The 18,805-nt window shown below is 43.8% G+C and overlaps 1 protein-coding gene across 3 annotated transcripts in view; it reads right to left on the bottom strand.

Annotated features, from left to right (window-relative positions):
- Positions 1-2,432: 2,432 nt before the first annotated feature.
- The window catches only part of top3b (DNA topoisomerase III beta), a 54,238-nt gene continuing 37,865 nt past the window's right edge, over positions 2,433-18,805 (bottom strand). For 2 of the 3 annotated variants that reach the window (XM_079688943.1, XM_079688944.1), the window contains 3 exons: positions 6,747-6,948; positions 3,556-3,743; positions 2,433-2,852 (listed from right to left, as the gene is read on the bottom strand). In XM_079688943.1, coding sequence (XP_079545069.1) covers positions 2,580-2,852; positions 3,556-3,743; positions 6,747-6,948 — 663 coding nt within the window. In that variant the 3' untranslated portion in view covers positions 2,433-2,579. The remainder of the gene's footprint in view (positions 2,853-3,555; positions 3,744-6,746; positions 6,949-18,805) is intronic. The other variant, XM_079688945.1, reaches the window with a different exon arrangement.

Here is an 18,805-nt window from a genome sequence, read left to right as displayed (position 1 = left end):
TTTGACAGATAGTACCATGGTATATTTTATAGTACCATGGCATTTGTTCCATAGCACATATAGTAATGTACCATGGTACAATCTGTCGAAAATACCATGGTACTATGGTACAAGTAGGCTACTATGGTAACATTTCTTATGGGTATGTATTGAAGTCAATGGAGAGAGAAAGATTATCTTTCGATCCCGTTTGAATTGTGCCACGAATTACACATATGATGTTTGTCAATTTAAAAGATAATTTTGCAAGTCAAAAAAATAAAAATGTGTCGCAAAACTGTGAAGTAACACTTTTTTGTTGTTGTGTGAAACCGCTCATCTCATCTCCCGTCTCGCACGACACACCAAGACGGCCGTCACGTTGGCATATTTCACTTCTTTCTTTCAGAATGAGGCGAAAAATATTAAAAGAGGTGAAAATCACTACGAGTCTGGGCATGTTGAGAGCTGTACATAGTCGGTTCCGTAAGAGCCAGCTGCATGCGGGACCTCGACTCTGGGATTTTTAGTCTTTCTAGTTGCGTATTTTTCATAGTCTTATATCTCACGAGTTTTACAACAAACTGACTTTTTTGACATGGAAATTATTTTTTAAGATTGACAAACATCATGTGTAATTCGTGGCACAATTCAAACGGGATCGAGAGATAAGTTTTCTCTCTCCATTGACTTCAATACATACTTTTTCGGAAATTCGGGCCGTTTCTCAACCGCGAGGAAACTGGCTTCCATGGCAATATTTCAAGGATACTACATCATCGAGTGCCACCGAAGGACTGTTCCAATCTCCAGCATACTTGGAATTCCACCGAGGCCGCGTCCTTGGTTTGGGGGTAATTTCGAGGCTGCACATGGTTAGACTTCGGCCCATTCCCAAACCGCCCCCTACACCCTACCCCTCCGTTTGCGCGTTCACGCTGAGGGTCCGCCATATTGAGGGCTGTTCCAAACCAACGAGTGAGGAGGGGGAGTGGGCTATCAAGCCCTCAAGTCTGCGGTGCTGACTTGAGACCGGTCTCTACCTGACAGAGTCACACTGTGTGTGTCCGTCAGGAAACACGCTATTTACAAGTAGTTCCAGCAAACATCCACTGATAAACTGCGATGTTAACAACCTCATGATAACATATGTTTTTAACTTAAGATCCTACCTGTGTTTAGTCTAGAACAAGGTAAATGTGTGTATTTTATTATAAAGTTGTGTATATTTACAGACCGTTACAAAAACTAAGAAGCTTATAAACATCAGGTTTAAAACTAAAAAAGCTTTACAAAAAAGTAACACAATTAAAGATGTTTGGAGTTTTATTTGAGTTATTAATTTACATTTTTTATCAAAGAGATGCTGATTTGAAACCGTTGTTGCATACAGTTACGGCATTTCCTGATTCTGCCGGAGGGGAGACCGTCCCAAACCTTGCTGCTGTATTTACTCCCTCCACCTGACAGGAGGGAGCCTCGTTGAGCTGCGAGTGTGGCTACAGACGGAGTTCACTCCGTCACGGAGGGGTAGGGTCGAGGGAGTGGTTTGGGATTGGGCCTTGGGTCCTTCAAATCCCCACAATGCTTTGCGCACGGACCAATTTCCCCAAATCTGTGGCGGAAAATGTAAGGCGGGGCATCTCATATGATGCACACCTGCACACTTGCTAGCCTGTTCCACTCTTCGTTTTCCGAATGCCAGGAAGGATTCTTGCCTAGCTTCTGAAGGAAGTGACTTGGAAGACATTTGCTACCAAGCAAGCATCCTCGCGATTGAGAAACGGCCAAGGTCCCATGGAGGTCCCCGGAAGGGGAGGGACTTCGCCTCTCTAGGAAAGAACATGAAATGAAACTACTAAAAAGGTTGATTACACTGAAAAAGAGATTTGTCTAAACTTAAAATAATTATTGATGAATCAACAACCATTTGTAATGCAGTAAATGGTGTAAAAGAGACATTTCTCAAAAATAATTTTAAAAGTGTGTATCATTTAGGGGGTCTTTTAGCAGGAATGGAATGGAATATTGATACATTTCGCTACTGTACTCGCCTGAAACTGAGAACAGTGTTAGAATCTGACATGTTGCACCACCAGGTTTCATGTCAGCCACAGCTTGAATTGAATTGCTTCTAAAGTAGTGTTTTGTTAAAAGGGTTTTCTGGTGAATGTCCTGAAAGATACCAGGGTTAGAGCGGGTTTAAACTCTCAATCCTGCAAGTGTGTAAAGTGAGGAGTGAGCCACAGGGATTCATTTGGTTGTCATCTGCAACCGCAACGAAAAGATGCCGACAAATTCCTTACTTTAACATTTGTATTTTTGTAAAAATTAAATGATTGTGTAGTAGAGATCGCATAATAAAGTGTACGTAACCATGTTACTGGTAGTGTGTAAGCTAGCACATTTTTTCTAGGATGTTTCCCTGAAAACAGTATTTAAAGTTGAAAAAACACTGTTAAACAACTCTTTAATGATGGGGGGGAAAACAGACAGCCCACATGTTTTGTACATATTTTATGTGAGTGTAGTTAAATGCACTTATAAAAGTCAATTTACTGAATCTTCCTACAAATAACAGTATGCATTATACACAGACACTACACAAAGTATGCAGCCAAGGCTGCCATTTTGTCCTTAGGTTTTTTCGGATTGCCACGGCGTCCCCTGCCACGTCCCCGTCCTCCTCGTCTCGCACCCCCACCGCGATACCTCATGGTGGCATGTTTGAGCTCCACCAGATCCTGGAAGACTGGATCACAGAACACACAGCCAGTGTGTTGGGTCTCCCCGGCAGGAAGTGGCGTGCGAGTCTTGTTGAAGTCGACTGCGACCAGAGAGGCGTCGCAGGCCTCGCAGCTCTCCTCAGCAACCTGTGGGGAGAGAGGACCAGAGGCAGGGATGAAGAGACGCTTTTTATGAGATTTAATGATAAAACCCTCAGAACAAATGTAAGTGGCTCCACAGCTTAGGGTGTAAACTATAATCAATTCATAACTTTAGTGATCCACTGACTTTCCATCTAGTGCCAACACCTGGTTTTGCTCTCAGTGAAATAAGTAAAACAGCATTATTACAGCATTACTTCCACCTATTTAAATAACTTTTGATAAAAACTGTAGTAGGATATTATTTATTCTTTATAAAAAAAGGGAACTTTATATCTTTAAGCTTTTTTAAATATGTCTTAGTTTCAAACAAATCCACTTAGGGCAGAGAGCCATAGAAAGGGAAGTCAGAAGTGTTGAAAGACTGATTAACACATTGTATGTTTGGGCTTGTCTTGGTTTTTATTGTTGACTATAAAATATGGAAATAATGGTACGCATTTCCTTCAAATTCTGCAGAAAAACAGTCTGCACCTCATTGCACATAAGAGGAAACACATTTACATTAGCAAATCACTTTACATTAAAAAGCTTACATACAGCATGTGAATATACACTATGCATTAATCAGGGAAATCAGCTTCTCATATGTTTGGTGTTCTGGGCCTGTGAAGACTTTTTTGGCCTTTTGGGAGACATTTTGCCATTTAAATGATGTCTTGACAAGATAAAGGTCGTTTATTCTTACCTGCACTCTATGTGCATGTTCAAAGAAGTGCACAACCACGTTACATGTATTACAGGCCATCCTCCATTTTGGTCCAGAAGTGGGATCCAGCACCAAAACCCCACCATCACACTCCACACACTGTCCAATGCCCAAAGAGTTTAGAGAGTGCTGACACGACGGATGTGTACATTCATTACATCCCATACCTGGGAAAAAAAGTCAGAATGTCAGAGGACTATAGGAGACCTAGACAAAGGGCCACTGTGTTCAATAGACTTTCAGTTCCTGATTTATTACAAACTCAGCTAATTATGCCGAAACTCCAGTACTGAACTGGTACTGACGACCAGCTACACCCTGCGAGTACGGAAAGATGCTGCGGTTCAACTCTACCTGAGGAAAAATATTAGCACTCAAAATAACGTTGCACTTAACATGACAGTGACTTCCCCAAAGAGGTTGCCCGAGGACTTCAACTGCTACTTCTTGATAAAAGGACACCATTTTTCATTTTTATTCATCATTATCTAACACGGGGGTTCCCAACCCCCAATTTATCATAATATTTGCAGAATTGTAAATATATAAAAATACTTCATCATAATATTTTTTTCAAAAAGTGTTTAATTTTCGCACCTATACCAGTCATATTATTTCATCCAGTAGCGTAGTTAATCTTTCACCAGAAAACCATTGGAAATGGCTTTTATGATGTTCTGAGGGATTCGGCGGCTCAGCCTAAGGTCTCAGCCTCTCGTGCGCACAAGAAAGTTACCGGTGCGCCAAGTAGGAAGAGGAGCGCACAGGAGACAACCGTTTCAATGCAAACTGTTATGTTTATGTGGGGAAATGGCAGTGCATACATTATTTGAGATATATTTCAAACTCGGACTTCATTTTAAGGACATGTCGGCCAGAGGTGTAGAGCTATTTGTTTAAGCACCGGATTGGCAAAACAGGAGAGTAAACCAGTCTGCCTTGATCTATGAATTCATGTCCGGGACTCTCACCGTATCTGCTGCCCGCAGCTGTTTTATAGAAGGAAAACCTCCTTCACTTCATGAAATGGCTGCAGCATCAGGAGGCAGCGGGATGTGTAACTCCGCCTCTGAGAAGTGCAGCACCAGCAGGTAAAGATGTGCCTTTTTACGCACTGCCTTTGCTGTGTTTACCTTCATCAGAACAGCGAGTGACTGCAGGCTGCTACGTGTTAACCACACACACCTCTACACACATCGAACTGCCCGATTACTCCCCCTTTTATTAGTTTTATGAAGGAGATGTCAAGTCACCAAGGATGACGATGATGTGTGTGTGTGTGTGTATGTGCTCTAATCAGCTCAGCTCTTTGTGTTCGGTGTGTTAGTGTCTGTCCGACACCGGCATTTGTTTTCAAATGACCATGAACAGTAATTTACACACATCTGGCTAACTCGATAGGTAGCCTATATGCGGGTGTTCCCAAAAGAAGTTAGTTTAATCTTAATCTTAATGTAGTGCTAAATGCTGTCGGAACGAACGTCACTATCATAATAACTTCTGAAAACAAATGCCAGTGTCACTGACGCACACTGACACACACACAGAGGAGGACTGATGCATACACACACACACACACAGATGCATATACACATGATAGCTCTACACACTAGCCCTTTCTCATTTCTCGAACTCCACGACTCCCCTCCTCGTGTCTTAGTCCTGCCCACAGGAGATGCGAGCGGAGGAGCCGAGTAGGGGAACCGAGGAGAGAGGAGGGGAAGCAGCAGGCGGTCAGAGAAATGAGAACTCCTCTCCTCTGAGCGGTCATTTTAAAAGAGACGTCCATTAATGACAGAAGGCACAACAGCCCTCTGTCTGATGGACAGATGTGTTCATGACGACTTATGCAACACACACACACACACACACACACACACACACACACACACACACACACACACACACACACACACACACACACACACACACACACACACACACACACACACACACACACACACACACACACACACACACACACACACACACACACACACACACACACACACACACACACACACACACACACACACACACACACACACACACACACACACACACACACACACACACACACACACACACACACACACACAAAACTGAATAACTTCGGTTTTTCGAAAAACGACACTGGTTCTTTTTTAAACGTTGTTAATGTTTTTGGATGCATATTGTTCTAGTATTTGTTCAGGCTGTTACATACAATTAGCCTCTGTTGCTACCTGCTGGTGGTGAGTAAAATCAGTTAAAATTGACAACCGGTCCGCAATATATTTTTTTTAATGGATCTGCCGGTCCTTGGCACAATAAAGGTTGGGAACCCCTGATCTAACAAACGTTCACTGATGCCTCTTTCACACCAATGCGGTTCCAGGGCCGGTTCGGAGCTGGAGCTTGAAAAGCACCGATTGTTCCTGTTCACACCGCAGCGGAGCCGCCTCTAAGCTCCGGAATTCGGTTCGGTTCAAGCACCAAAAAGTTGTCAGTCTAGAAAGCAAGCACTGCATACGTCACGCTTACGTCGGAGGCGGGGGCAGGGGCGAGATCAACCTCTAACAACAAAAAAAAGCCTAACCCTGTGTAATGTTGTTTTTATAGGCAATCATTTAAGTTTTGTTAGTTCCAGGTTCAATATGTGCAATAAGTTCACTTCAATACGTTTTGCAATAAACATTGAAACAGTCCGGCTCTCGACTAGTACCGATTTTTTTATTTTGGCCCACTGTCTAATAACTTTTGAATGTAGCATGTAACGACTGTAAAATTGATAGTAAAGTCGTCCCATTTCTTCCATTTCGTTTCGACAGAGCAAAACCAAAACGAGTAGCGCTTCAATACAATCGGCCATTGTTGTTGTTGTCGATGTGAGGGGTTTCCGCGCGGTTTGGCTTTACGAAGCTGGCACGCAAACAGTTACGTCATGACGCAAACGATGACGCAAAGATGCAGCACCAGTCGGGCTCTGAGCGGTGTGAACAGAGCGGGAGCTGAACCGAAGAACCAGAAAAGCTCTAGCACGGAGCTAGAACGGGAAAAGCCTTGGTGTGAAAGGGGCAAAAGACATTTTGCCTCACTAGTGTTAGAGCCAATTTTACGTTTGCCGTTAGGGTCACATGGCTCCAGGAGCAACCAGAACAGTGACCGAGAGTTCAGGAGGACAGTCCTACCTTTCTTCATGTCCCTGAAAGGCGGGTTGCTGAAGCAGTAAGGGCACAGGGGGTAGCTCTTGCCCCGGGGCCCTGAGGTCCACAGCACCAGCTCAAATTCGTCCAACGGACAGCGCAGCTCTTTGTACAGCTTGATGGCTCCGTTCTGGGGGAGACTGTAGGTCTCATCACAGTGGGAGCAGTGCAGCCGGCTGGGCTTGGCCTGCAGAGACACACGAGGTTGGGTATGATGTGAGGATTATTCAATTGCAATTGCATCATGGGAATATACAGTTAAGACAACAATGGGTGAACACTAAATCCAACTAGAAAATGCATTTCTTGCAGAAAATGCGTGTGAATGCTGTAAACTGTGAACATTTGTTGCTGAATTTAGCAGAAAATGCAGAAAAAGCTGAATATGTTCTTAGCTGAATGGTATCTGCTTTTAGCTACAAAAACCAAGTAAGTGTGTTGCTGAACTTAGCGTAGAAATGCAGAAAAGTGAAATGATTTGAATCAAATTGTTACAGCTCAAAAGCATTGCAATGACTTTGTTGAAAACTTGAAAGTGAAATGTTAAACTGGAAGAGTAGCAAAAATAGTGAAGGAGCTTAATATTTAAAAGAAAAGGTTTTAAAAAAAAAAAGGTATAAACAACTAAATGTATAGCCTCAATGTCCTGAAATAGCTGAATAATTTAATAGTTTAATGGTTTCTGTAGCTGAAAGTAAGTAAGTAAATATATATATATATATATATCAGGGATGCAAACACACGTATGGTGAAAAAAGAGAGAACTATTCGAAGCAGAAAAAAAACAGCGTAATATACCATCTGACAAAGGCCTGCGCTATAACGCTTCAATTAACTGGCTATTCTTTATAATATACTCAGATCAATAGGAGACAGAGATGTTAAGTTATAAATCAAGGGTTTTTATTATTATTTACAGCAGGGGTGGGGAACCTTTTTCCTTTCAATTTTTACAACATCCTCCGAGGGCCGTACAAATTATTGAACTGCTTAAAAAAACAAAAATCACAGCCCATTAATTTGGCCTTTCTTTCATGCTGTGCAAAGAAAAAGCAACCTCTTAATCCAGATATCTTGCCATGACTCGCGCATGCACGCACGCACGTGCATGGTTGTGGCAGAAAGATATGGACACAAGATGTGTGCAAATGTATTTAGTATCCTATCCATGTGAACATGATTTAAGTGGGGGGGACCTAACCTCCTCTAGTGGGGTCTCGGGAAGATTTTTTTTTAAATATTGAAGTTAAAAGCATCAATCTGGTGCACTTTGAGAGCAACATGAAGAGATCTATGGATACATCTCAACACCCATTTGAAACAGAACTGTAAGCAGATTTTTTTTGGGGGATATTTTACAAATCACTCCCCTTTTAAACTCTATTCTTGTTATTTTTAACAACTTTTTTGTTACTGTCATATTGCATTTTATACCTGTTTTTCATTTAGACTCTAATGTCTCATTAATAATTATAATGATCATATCAAGGTGTGCCTAACCTCACTGAGCTGAGGTTATTTGAGCCTCTCAGGAGAGAGCTCTCTTCCACCTGGTTGTAGAAAAGCTCTTTAAATTCATTAGCATAGCTAGCTAACCAGATGCTAATAACAACAGATCGCCACTGTGCTTACAACTAAAGAAAGCCACGCAAACACTGCGGTGTGTACGGCTCCTTATGGGTACTGCAATATTTGAAGAGCTGGAGCGGCGTTCCGGTGCTCTCCGTCAGCACTCTAGTCTACACTCCTTTCCGACGAGACGTATACCACGTGAAGACACGTTACGCTCGTGTTGTGTTCAAGGAACCTGCCCTTGGCCAGGAAAAACAGGCACTCGCTTGTTTAATTAATTTGCGGTCTAGATTTCTTCTTCTTTTTTGAAGTGAAAAGTTGTCCGTTAGTCGGACTGACGGACGGACGGACGGACCCCCCCCACCCCCAAAACGAAAACTCTTCGGTTCTCCGCGAATTACACAAGTCACCCAAATCAGCGTTAAAAAAGCGGGAGGCGCCGAAAAGCGACTAATTTGCATCACTGATATATATATATATATATATATATATATATATATATATATATATATAAGGTGATGGAATGAATCCAGATATTATTATTTTACAATAAATTGCATATATGGGAATGGTTCACAAGGGGAAATGGACTGACAAAAAGGTCAAACAATTAGGGCTGTCAAGTTAACGCGTTAACGCCACTAATTATTTTAACGCGATTAACGCATGTGCATTTTTTGTCCTCGGCCGCCCCGTAGTTTCAGAGCGCATTGAGTTTAAAATACCATCGATACAATCCAAGCACACTGCTGATGCCGACAGCCCCGCTCCTGCCGCCCGCTTGCAGCAGACCACACTTGGAAAGTGTGCGGGGGAAACGCCTGGACACGTCTACGAGCAACAAACTTTCAACAAACATCGCTAAATGGGTGGCGACAGCATGCAGGCCAATTAACATTGTGGAGGAGGAGGGGCTGCGTGATATAATTCGGGTCGCATCCAACGACTGCACTTATGAATTGCCTTCCAGAGCCACCACTGTGTCGAAAAGTCCAAAAAGCGAAAGTAGAGGAGGATTTATTAAGAAAGACTCACTGGAGACTATTGGACTTTACTCAGTAATGACTTTACCTCGGGGTCACAGCGCATTGTTTTGACCCACAGTGGGAACTTCAGTCTCATGCTTTGACAGTTATGAAAACAGAGGAGCGGACACACACACACACACACACACACACACACACACACACACACACACACACACACACACACACACACACACACACACACACACACACACACACACACACACACACACACACACACACACACACACACACACACACACACACACACACACACACACACACACACACACACACACACACACACACACACACACACACACACACACACACACACACACACACACACACACACACACACACACACACACACACACACACACACACAAAGAGTATTAAAAAATATCCCTCTAAGGAACATTTAGAACAGATACAAATTTGCGATTAATTTGTGATTAATCGCGATTAAAAATCATGCGATTAAATATTTTAATCGACTGACAGCCCTACAAACAATAAATCGATTATATTTCCAATTTAAATCTATAACACAGATACTTTCATAACTAACACGCTAGCGAGAGACCAGATGTAAATTAGACCCTCCAGAAAAACGTGGGCAAAAATCCTTGATTATGCGATTAAACATGCGGGGTTTTTATGTGATTTTATGCTGTGAAATTGCGGGAAGTTGCGAAATATGCGGAAAGTTGCGAAATATGCGGGAAAAAATAATAACAATTTTTTTAAATATTGGGCTGTCTTATTTATTCTCTCTCACACACAACCTGCCACTAACGTTAAACCCCTTTACTATTCAATTAAACACATTCAATGTTTATTTATTGTAAAAGCAATTGGGCTATTTTAAACACACACACACACACACACACACACACACACACACACACACACACACACACACACACACACACACACACACACACACACACACACACACACACACACACACACACACACACACACACACACACACACACACACACACACACACACACACACACACACACACACACACACACACACACACACACACACACACACACACACACACACAGAGCTGCCAACATTGTGTTATAGAAAGTAGTAGCATGCCGAGCGGAGGAAGGCAATTTTTTTTCCGGCGGGGGGTCCGAGGTCCGCCGAAGCCCCCAGAATGCCCCCTTATTTCATTTTTACTTTACTTATTTCTATTTATCTTTTGTATTCAACTGTTTCTATTTTACTGTAAATTGTATGTATATATAGTTCCCTATTCCTTTTCCTATCACCCTGCTGCTATAACATGTGCAATTCCCTTACAGGATTAATAAAAGTTATCTTATCTTATCTTATCAGAAGCCAGAGACTTTACATGCTCTGAGATGCAATCTAGGTCATATTAGGACATGTTTTTCTGCAAAGTAAATTTTTTGTGTATAATTTCTCCTTTTCCCTGTACTGTTGCACACAATTAAACACCAACATACACAAAAAAATATTTTTATTAACCGAACAGAATTCATCATGAAACAATACTGAACAATAACACATGAAAAACCTGTACACAGCCTTTTTTAGAACAGAGTTCAACTCAAGGGAACCTTTGGCTGTGACATGACCATCTGATCAACCTCTCACTTTAGATGGTCATAGGTTGCTGACTTGGCCTTGGCAAGAGTTGTCTTGGAGTACGCCTGCTTGTAGCAGACAGACCCCTTTGCCACCATGAATTGTTTGTGGGTAATGAGGTTACTCAGGGTCTCCATTCCCATACTAGGTCTGAACTCCGTTCTGTTTTTTGTGACAAGACTGAAGATGCGTTCGCAGTCTGCATTGGAATGGAAGATGCAGAGGATAGCCAGCATTACCTTGCAGAGTAAAGGGTACTTGAGATGGCCATTTCCATCCTTCAGCTGACTCATCAGGTGCCACTGTGTGTCTGGTCTGTCACAGCTGGTGATGCTTTCTGGCAGAGCATCGGTTTGGTAGGTCATGAATTGACCCTCAAGCTTGTCCATCTCCTCAGCATTCATCTTCAAGCAGGGGAATCTGCCTGTGAAGTACCTCACAGAATTGAACTCTGCGCTGTCCCGTGCAGACATGTCAGCCACAGAAGCATTCCGTAACACTGGGTCATCATAGGGAAACTTCTTCACCATGTACTCAACAGCCTTCATGTAGAATGCCCGCACAGCGCTGAAGACCTGGGCCAGCTGCAGCTCCTCAAGCTCAGGGTGATCTGCTATGAAGTCTCTGGTGTTTTGCCCAATGAACAAGGTCTCATTGCTCTTCTGGTTGCTTGGTTCCCTAAATGGTACCTGGTGAACCTTAGCAGCTGCATTAATCACCTGAGGCTTCACAAATCGGTTCAAGAGATTCTTCAGCTGTGTGGTCAAAGTCCTGTGTAGTACTTGTATGCAGGGTTTGTCTAGCTGCAGCAGAGTGTTGGCCTCATCAAATATCGGCAGGACCGCACTCAGAAAGTAGCAGTAAAGATGGAATGTTGGGTCCTGCAGATGTTGACATGCCCTCTGCACTCTCTGTTGTGCCCCTGTCTTGGGCTGAGTGGGTGCAGTGCTAGATGTCTTGGGCTGAGTGGGTGCAGTGCTAGATGTCTTGGGCTGAGTGGGTGCAGTGCTAGATGTCTTGGGCTGAGTGGGTGCAGTGCTAGATGTCTTGGGCTGAGTGGGTGCAGTGCTAGATGTCTTGGGCCGAGTGGGTGCAGCGCTAGATGTGTTGGGCTTTGCCGTTGCAGTCTTGGGCTGTGTGGTTGCAGCTGCTGGTGTTTTCTTTCCCTGACTGAATTTGGCTAGGTTTTGTTGGCGAAAGAGATAGCCTGCCAAATCAAACTGAGAATTGTCCTTGCTGCCGTTACTGTGGGTTGATGTGTCCTTGCTAACACTGTGGGTGGACTTGTCCTTGCTGCTGCTCTGCGTGGACTTGTCCTTGCTAACACTGTGAGTGGTCTTGTCCTTGCTGCTGCTCTGCGTGGTCTTGTCCTTGCTGCTGCTCTGCGTGGATTTGTTCTTGCTGCTGTGCCCAGACTGTTCTGACTCAAAGTATTGCAGCAATGCAGGCCACTGCTGCAACAACCTGGCGATGCATTTATCTAAAGAGAGCCACCTCGTACTTACATGTTTAACAATCTCTCATTTCCACTCCACACAGATCCTGAAATTTCTTCAGTCCCTGTTTCCTCTTGCTGGATTTGTCTAGGTAGAAGTATATGTCCACCAGCAGCTCTTCAATGGACACTGGAAGCTGAGCAGCAGCTTTTTCTGCAGCTAGATGAATTAGATGGCACGGGCATCCCAGCACATATACTGCACTGTTTTTTTTGTTGATGTAGCCTGCCGTGCCAGCTTTGAGTCCCTGCATCACCATGGCATTATCTGCCCCAAAACTCATGCAGTTGTCCCAGGATATGCTACGTTTCTCAAGTTCATTGTCAATGAGTTTGAATATGTTCTGCCCAGTAGATGCCTCATGACACTCTGGCAAAGATAGCAGTACTGTCAGAACACGCCCAAGTCCTCGATCAAAGTACTTCACAACAAGAGGATACAGCTTACAGTCTCCATAGTCAGTGCTCCCATCCGTGGCTAGGGAGTATGGAGCTGTCCTCATTGCCTCCGTGATCACAGACGCATCCTCCTTGGCAAGGGCTCCAACAATGGCGCTGCTCTTTGTGCGACCAGACCCATACTTTCCTGCAATTGCAATCACAAAAATATTGAATTGTATTATCATGATTATACTCTAGATTACACAGAATTGCAGAATTACAATCATGATATTAATCCTCTGTAGAGTAAGTTGGCCTAGGCTATTTTTTTTTCACTTTTACATAAAATGAAAAATGTTTATCAGAATGATACAGTATCAGTATAAATTAGCAATCATTAATTTGCAAGATTTAAATCAGATTATCAACCAGGGCAGTACTGTAACTGTTTTATATAGGCTAGTCTGTACAGATTGTAGAGTGTATTGTGACAGTATACAGATATAAATCTATGCCTATGAATGCTTGAGATGAATTGAGGCTATTTGTCATTTGAGCCTTACCAGCGATTTTCGAGTCCGGAAACATCTTTTTCACCAGTGGCCCGATGTGGTCGGCCACCGCGATCGGGATGTTGTGTTCCACCAGAAAGTCCACAGCGAGCACTTCGGCATTTATGACACTGGTGTCACTGTCAACCGTAAAGAAGCCCGCGATGGGCCTTGTAGCTTCCACTGCCGCCTTGTATGACGTGTGTTTAGCAGTCCTGGTGTGCTTTTCAACGTCGTGTCGGCCCCCATGCCTCACGCTAAAATCTGCCTTACACAACATACAGTAAGCGTGGAAGTCGTCCAGCTTCGACCGGGTGATGGTCGGCCATTCTGCGTTATATTCTAGCTTGAAGCGCTGTTCAGAAATTCGCCGCTTTTTCGGCGGAGGACAAGTACGTTCACCATCCATTTTTGATAGACTTCAACTGACAGCTCGCTCCGCGATTTCGCGGGCATAGTGTATTCACGAATTATCATTGGTCCATTAGAAATTAAGATAATAAAAACACAACACATATGTTAAATTATATAATGAAATAAAACAGATATTAATATTTTCTACTTATCTGTGCTATAAATGTAATTTTTGTATGATTCCAATTATCTTAAATAATTTTATAACCAAAATAGCTGAATTTGCTCGTGACCTGTTCAAACCAGTCTATGGTTCAAACAGAGAGGAGACAAGCGGGGTAAGGCAGCAAAGAGCGGCGCCTCACGTCAGATTGAGCAATCCCTCACAAACTGGATTAAACGCATGCCTTTTTCTCTCATTGTCTGTGAAATGTTTGTAGACACTCGTATTATGTCCTTTCTATCCATTGAGTAGGTAATGTATTTTAGGTAGGCCTATGTGTTGTAGTCTTGCTGATCTGACATAAACCCGCGGTGAAAAAGCAGAGGGGAGGCAAACAGTAGGCTATCTCTGTCTCAATGAGGAGGGCGTGCGAAAGCCTGGACACTAGACTCCATTAATCACTTCACGTCCCGATTTACTGAGATCATTGCTTGAGCTAAAATGCTTGTTTCATACGACGGGACAGAAGATAACTCGATCGACCAGTCACAGTGTGATTGTCTATGTTAGACGGCACGCGCCGTTGAATTTAAGAGAAAGGCTAGCGGAGCTAGTGAGAAATTAGCACCTCCTGTATAATGCCTCCCTGCTCTGTAACAAAGATGCTAGTGAGGAAATATCCCCTCCTGTATAATGCCTCCCTGCTCTGTTACAAAGATGCTTGATGGTTTTACCCCGATATATATATGTAACAGTATGTAACCATAATGATTTACCCCGATGAATCTGCCGCAGGTGTTTTAATGTTTAATTACCATATGTAAGGGTTCGTGCACAGAGGGGATTGTCGGGAAAGAGATGGCTGTTTGAGGAAGCTCCCATTTATTAACATTTCAACAAACAAGTTGCATATTTGCATAACGTATTCAAGTGTTAGCATTTATTGCAATAGTAGCTACAGAACATGTACTGTGCTGTGTAAACTGTACTGTATCACATAGTGTTTCAGACACACAAACTTTTCAACTTTCAAAATTAAACGGTGCGCTCCCAGCGCACGTACCGGCAGTGATCTAGAGCAGCGGTTTTCAACCAGTGGTACGGGGACAAACTGTCTCGCTCTCGTAATGTCTGTCTGTCTTGCTCTCGTTCTGTCTCTCGTACCACTCTCGGTTCCACTTTTACTTTTGCGCGCTACCTGTCTCACTCTTTTCCGACCTCCAGCTTTTCCTGCTGGAACCCGCCGCTTAAAGGTGGGGGTCCGCGGACCGGCCATAGAGCCCATAGAGTTAAAGGTGTTGGCCGTTAGCTGTAAAAATCCATAGATTAGCCGCACCGTTACATAAGCCGCAGCGTCGAAAAATGGGAAAAAAGGCGCGGCTTATAGTCCAAAAAGTACGGGTATGTTTTAATATACTCTATTGACTTCACATATTTTTCACATAGGCCTATCTGACTCTGAAAGCCAGCTACGAACCTCACCGCACGGCACTGGTCTACATGAATAGAATTCTTCATCAACAGCGGGAGCCAAAACAGCATAGCATCCTGGTAACAGTAGTGAGGGCATTACAAAAAAGAAGTACAGCCGATCCTATTGGCTCTTTGCCAACGCAAGGGACGAATCATAAAACGGCTTATATGTGAGCTTTAGTGCTGGTTGGATGTCAACACATGCACGAGGCTGCCAGCTCACCGATTCATTTTTCGATTTGTTAGGTAATGCGTAGGATATTCAAGTCAAGCGTAGCGGCGTAATTAGGGCCTGGAAATCGTATCTGCTACGCCAAAATCGTGTATGTTGGCAGCTCTGCACACACACACACACACACACACACACACACACACACACACACACACACACACACACACACACACACACACACACACACACACACACACACACACACACACACACACACACACACACACACACACACACACACACACACACACACACACACACACACACACACACACACACACACACACACACACACACACACACACACACACACACACACACACACACACACACACACACACACACACACACACACACACACACACACACACACACTTCTCCACCTCATTCTGTTTTCATTTACTTGTTCATTATCTGACCAGCTTCAATCTTGTAGGCTACTCACTTCGTTTCTTGTAGCCCTCGAAAGGGTTTTGGAGGTTGATGCCTCGGTTAACATGAGTTTTTTGGCTTTCTTGTCCGCAGCAGCAGAAACTATTTTCGAATGTTTGAATGAATCAAAGTGGGTGGTCACCGTCGATTTTATATATAGTGTTAATCTGTCCCGCGCGTTTACGTTTGCGCTTTATATTTCAATTTTATTTTTCCTGCTGCTGCTGCTGCTGCTGCTGCTGCTGCTGCTGCTGCTGCTGCTTGCTGCTGCTGCTGCTTGCTGCTGCTGCTGCTGCTGCTGCTGGCAGGGAACTGCTGCGCGGAGTTCCCTCGCCCCTCCCACCTCCGAGGGAACCCGCCACACGTCAATCAAATGCGCGCAGCGGAATCAATCCAGAGTGATCCAAAAGTGACAGAGTGGAAGCAAAATATATCGCCATGTCTTCATCAAAACTTTCAGGGAAAAGAAAAATCGATGATGACCACAGAACATTTCAGGAGAAGTGGGAGACCGAATATTTTTTTGTTGAATAGGGGAAACGCAACGTGCCATATATGCACAGAGAAAATTGCTGTATACAAGGAGTATAACGTCAAACGTCACTACTCAACTAAACATGCAGAGTATGCAAAATACCTGGGAGATGAGAGAGAGAAAAAAGTCACAGAGCTAAAAAACATTCTATGGAAGCAACAAAATCTCTTCAAGAAAGGAAGCAATGAGGCTGATTTAGCAGTCGAAGCTAGCTATGTGGTGAGTGAGATGATTGCTAGGGCGGGAAAGCCGTTTACGGAAGGCGAGTTTGTAAAAAAATGCATGTTGCAGGCTGCAAGTATAGTCTCTCCGGAAAAGAAGGGTCAGTTCAACAACATCAGCCTGTCAGCTAACACAGTGGCAGAGCGCATTTCTGACTTATCAAGTGACATATATGAACAGCTGTGCGACAAAGCCAAACTTTTCCGTGCATACTCTGTGGCTCTTGATGAGAGCACAGACATCACTGACACCGCTCAGCTCGCAATGTATGTCCGTGGTGTTGATGACAATTTTGAAGTGACAGAGGAGTTGCTTACAGTGAAACCAATGCATGGCCAGACCACCGCTCAGGAGATATTTCAGCAACTGTGTGATGCCATCGCGGATATCGGTCTGCCATGGAAGAGGTTTGTTGGAATTACGACGGACGGAGCGCCTTCAATGACAGGGAGAAAAAATGGGCTGGTGGCACTTGTTCAAAGAAAACTGGAGGAGGAGGGTGTGGAGGAGGCTATTGCTCTGCACTGCATTATCCATCAGCAGGCCCTTTGCAGCAAATGCTTGAAGTTTGACAATGTGATGTCTGTCGTTGTGAAATGCATCAACCATATCAGATCCAGGGGCTTAAAGCACTGCCAGTTCCGTGCTTTTTTGGAGGAAATTGAGTCAGAATATTAGGATGTGCTCTACTTCACAGAGGTACGTTGGCTCAGCAGGGGAAACGTCCTGAAGAGGTTTTTTGAGTTGAGAACAGAACTGAAAGTATTCATGCTGGAGAAGGGTGGGATGGCTGTTCCCGAGCTGAGTGATCCCAAATGGCTCATGGACTTAGCTTTTCTTGTTGACATCACGCAGGAGCTGAATGCTCTGAATAAGAAGTTGCAGGGCCAGGGCCAGCTTGTTAGTGCAGCATATGACAATGTCAGAGCATTCTCTACAAAACTGATGTTATGGAAAGCCCAGCTCCCTCAGAAAAACCTCTGCCATTTCCCAGCATGCAAGGCTCTCATGGACAGGGGCACAGCATTCAGTGGTGAGAAGTATATTGATGCCATTGTGAAGCTACAGGAGGAATTTGATCAGTTGTTTGCAGACTTCAAGACACACAGAGCCACTTTCCAAATGTTTGCAGACCCCTTCTCCTTTGATGTGGAAAATGCCCCTGGTGTGCTTCAAATGGAGCTCATCGACCTGCAGTGCAATTCTGAGCTCAAAGCCAAGTTCAGGGAAGTGAATGGGAAAGCAGACAAGCTTGGACAGTTCATGAGAGAATTACCCCCCTCCTTCCCTGGAATTTCCAGGATGTTCAAGTGGACCATGTGCCTTTTGGGGAGCACATACTGTATATGTGTGAACAGTTCTTCTCCACCATGAACTTCAATAAGTCAAAGTACAGGTCCAGACTTACTGATGCACATCTTCAAGCCATACTGAGGGTTTCAACTGCTTCCTCCCTCAAACCAAATGTGGCTCAGCTGTGTGAGAGGAAGTGCTGCCAGGTCTCTACCAGCAAGGAGTAGGCAAGAAAGAGCAACTGTACATAGTTATGTTGTGAAGAACAGTTCATGTTAAGAAGATGTTGAAGAACTGTTAATGTTGTATTTTTTAATAAATGTTTTGCGGAATACTTGAAGCAGCCCAGACTTGCCCAGACTCTACGTTCAGCGGCCCCCAGGTAAATTGAGTCTGAGACCCCTGCTCTATACAGTGTTGTTTACATTCTGTGATGCGCGAGCTGATGACGTCAAAATGAGTTAACTTTTTTTTTTTCAACTTTGTGTGGAAAAATGCGGGGATTATGCGGTCTTTTGATAAATATGAGGCCTTTTAAAAAATCTGCGCCATTTTGCTGATTATGCGGTAAATTCTGCGATCGCAGAATCGCGTTTTTCTGGAGGGTCTAGTAAATCCTCAGAGCACATGGAGCCCTCTGCACACGTGAGCTTCCTGCGTAGCTCCAAGGTTAATTAAAAGGGT

Source organism: Notothenia rossii, assembly GCF_949606895.1.
Source record: "Notothenia rossii genome assembly, chromosome: 6".
Classification (NCBI taxonomy): domain Eukaryota; kingdom Metazoa; phylum Chordata; class Actinopteri; order Perciformes; family Nototheniidae; genus Notothenia; species Notothenia rossii.
This window is presented reverse-complemented; position numbering and strand designations above follow the sequence as displayed.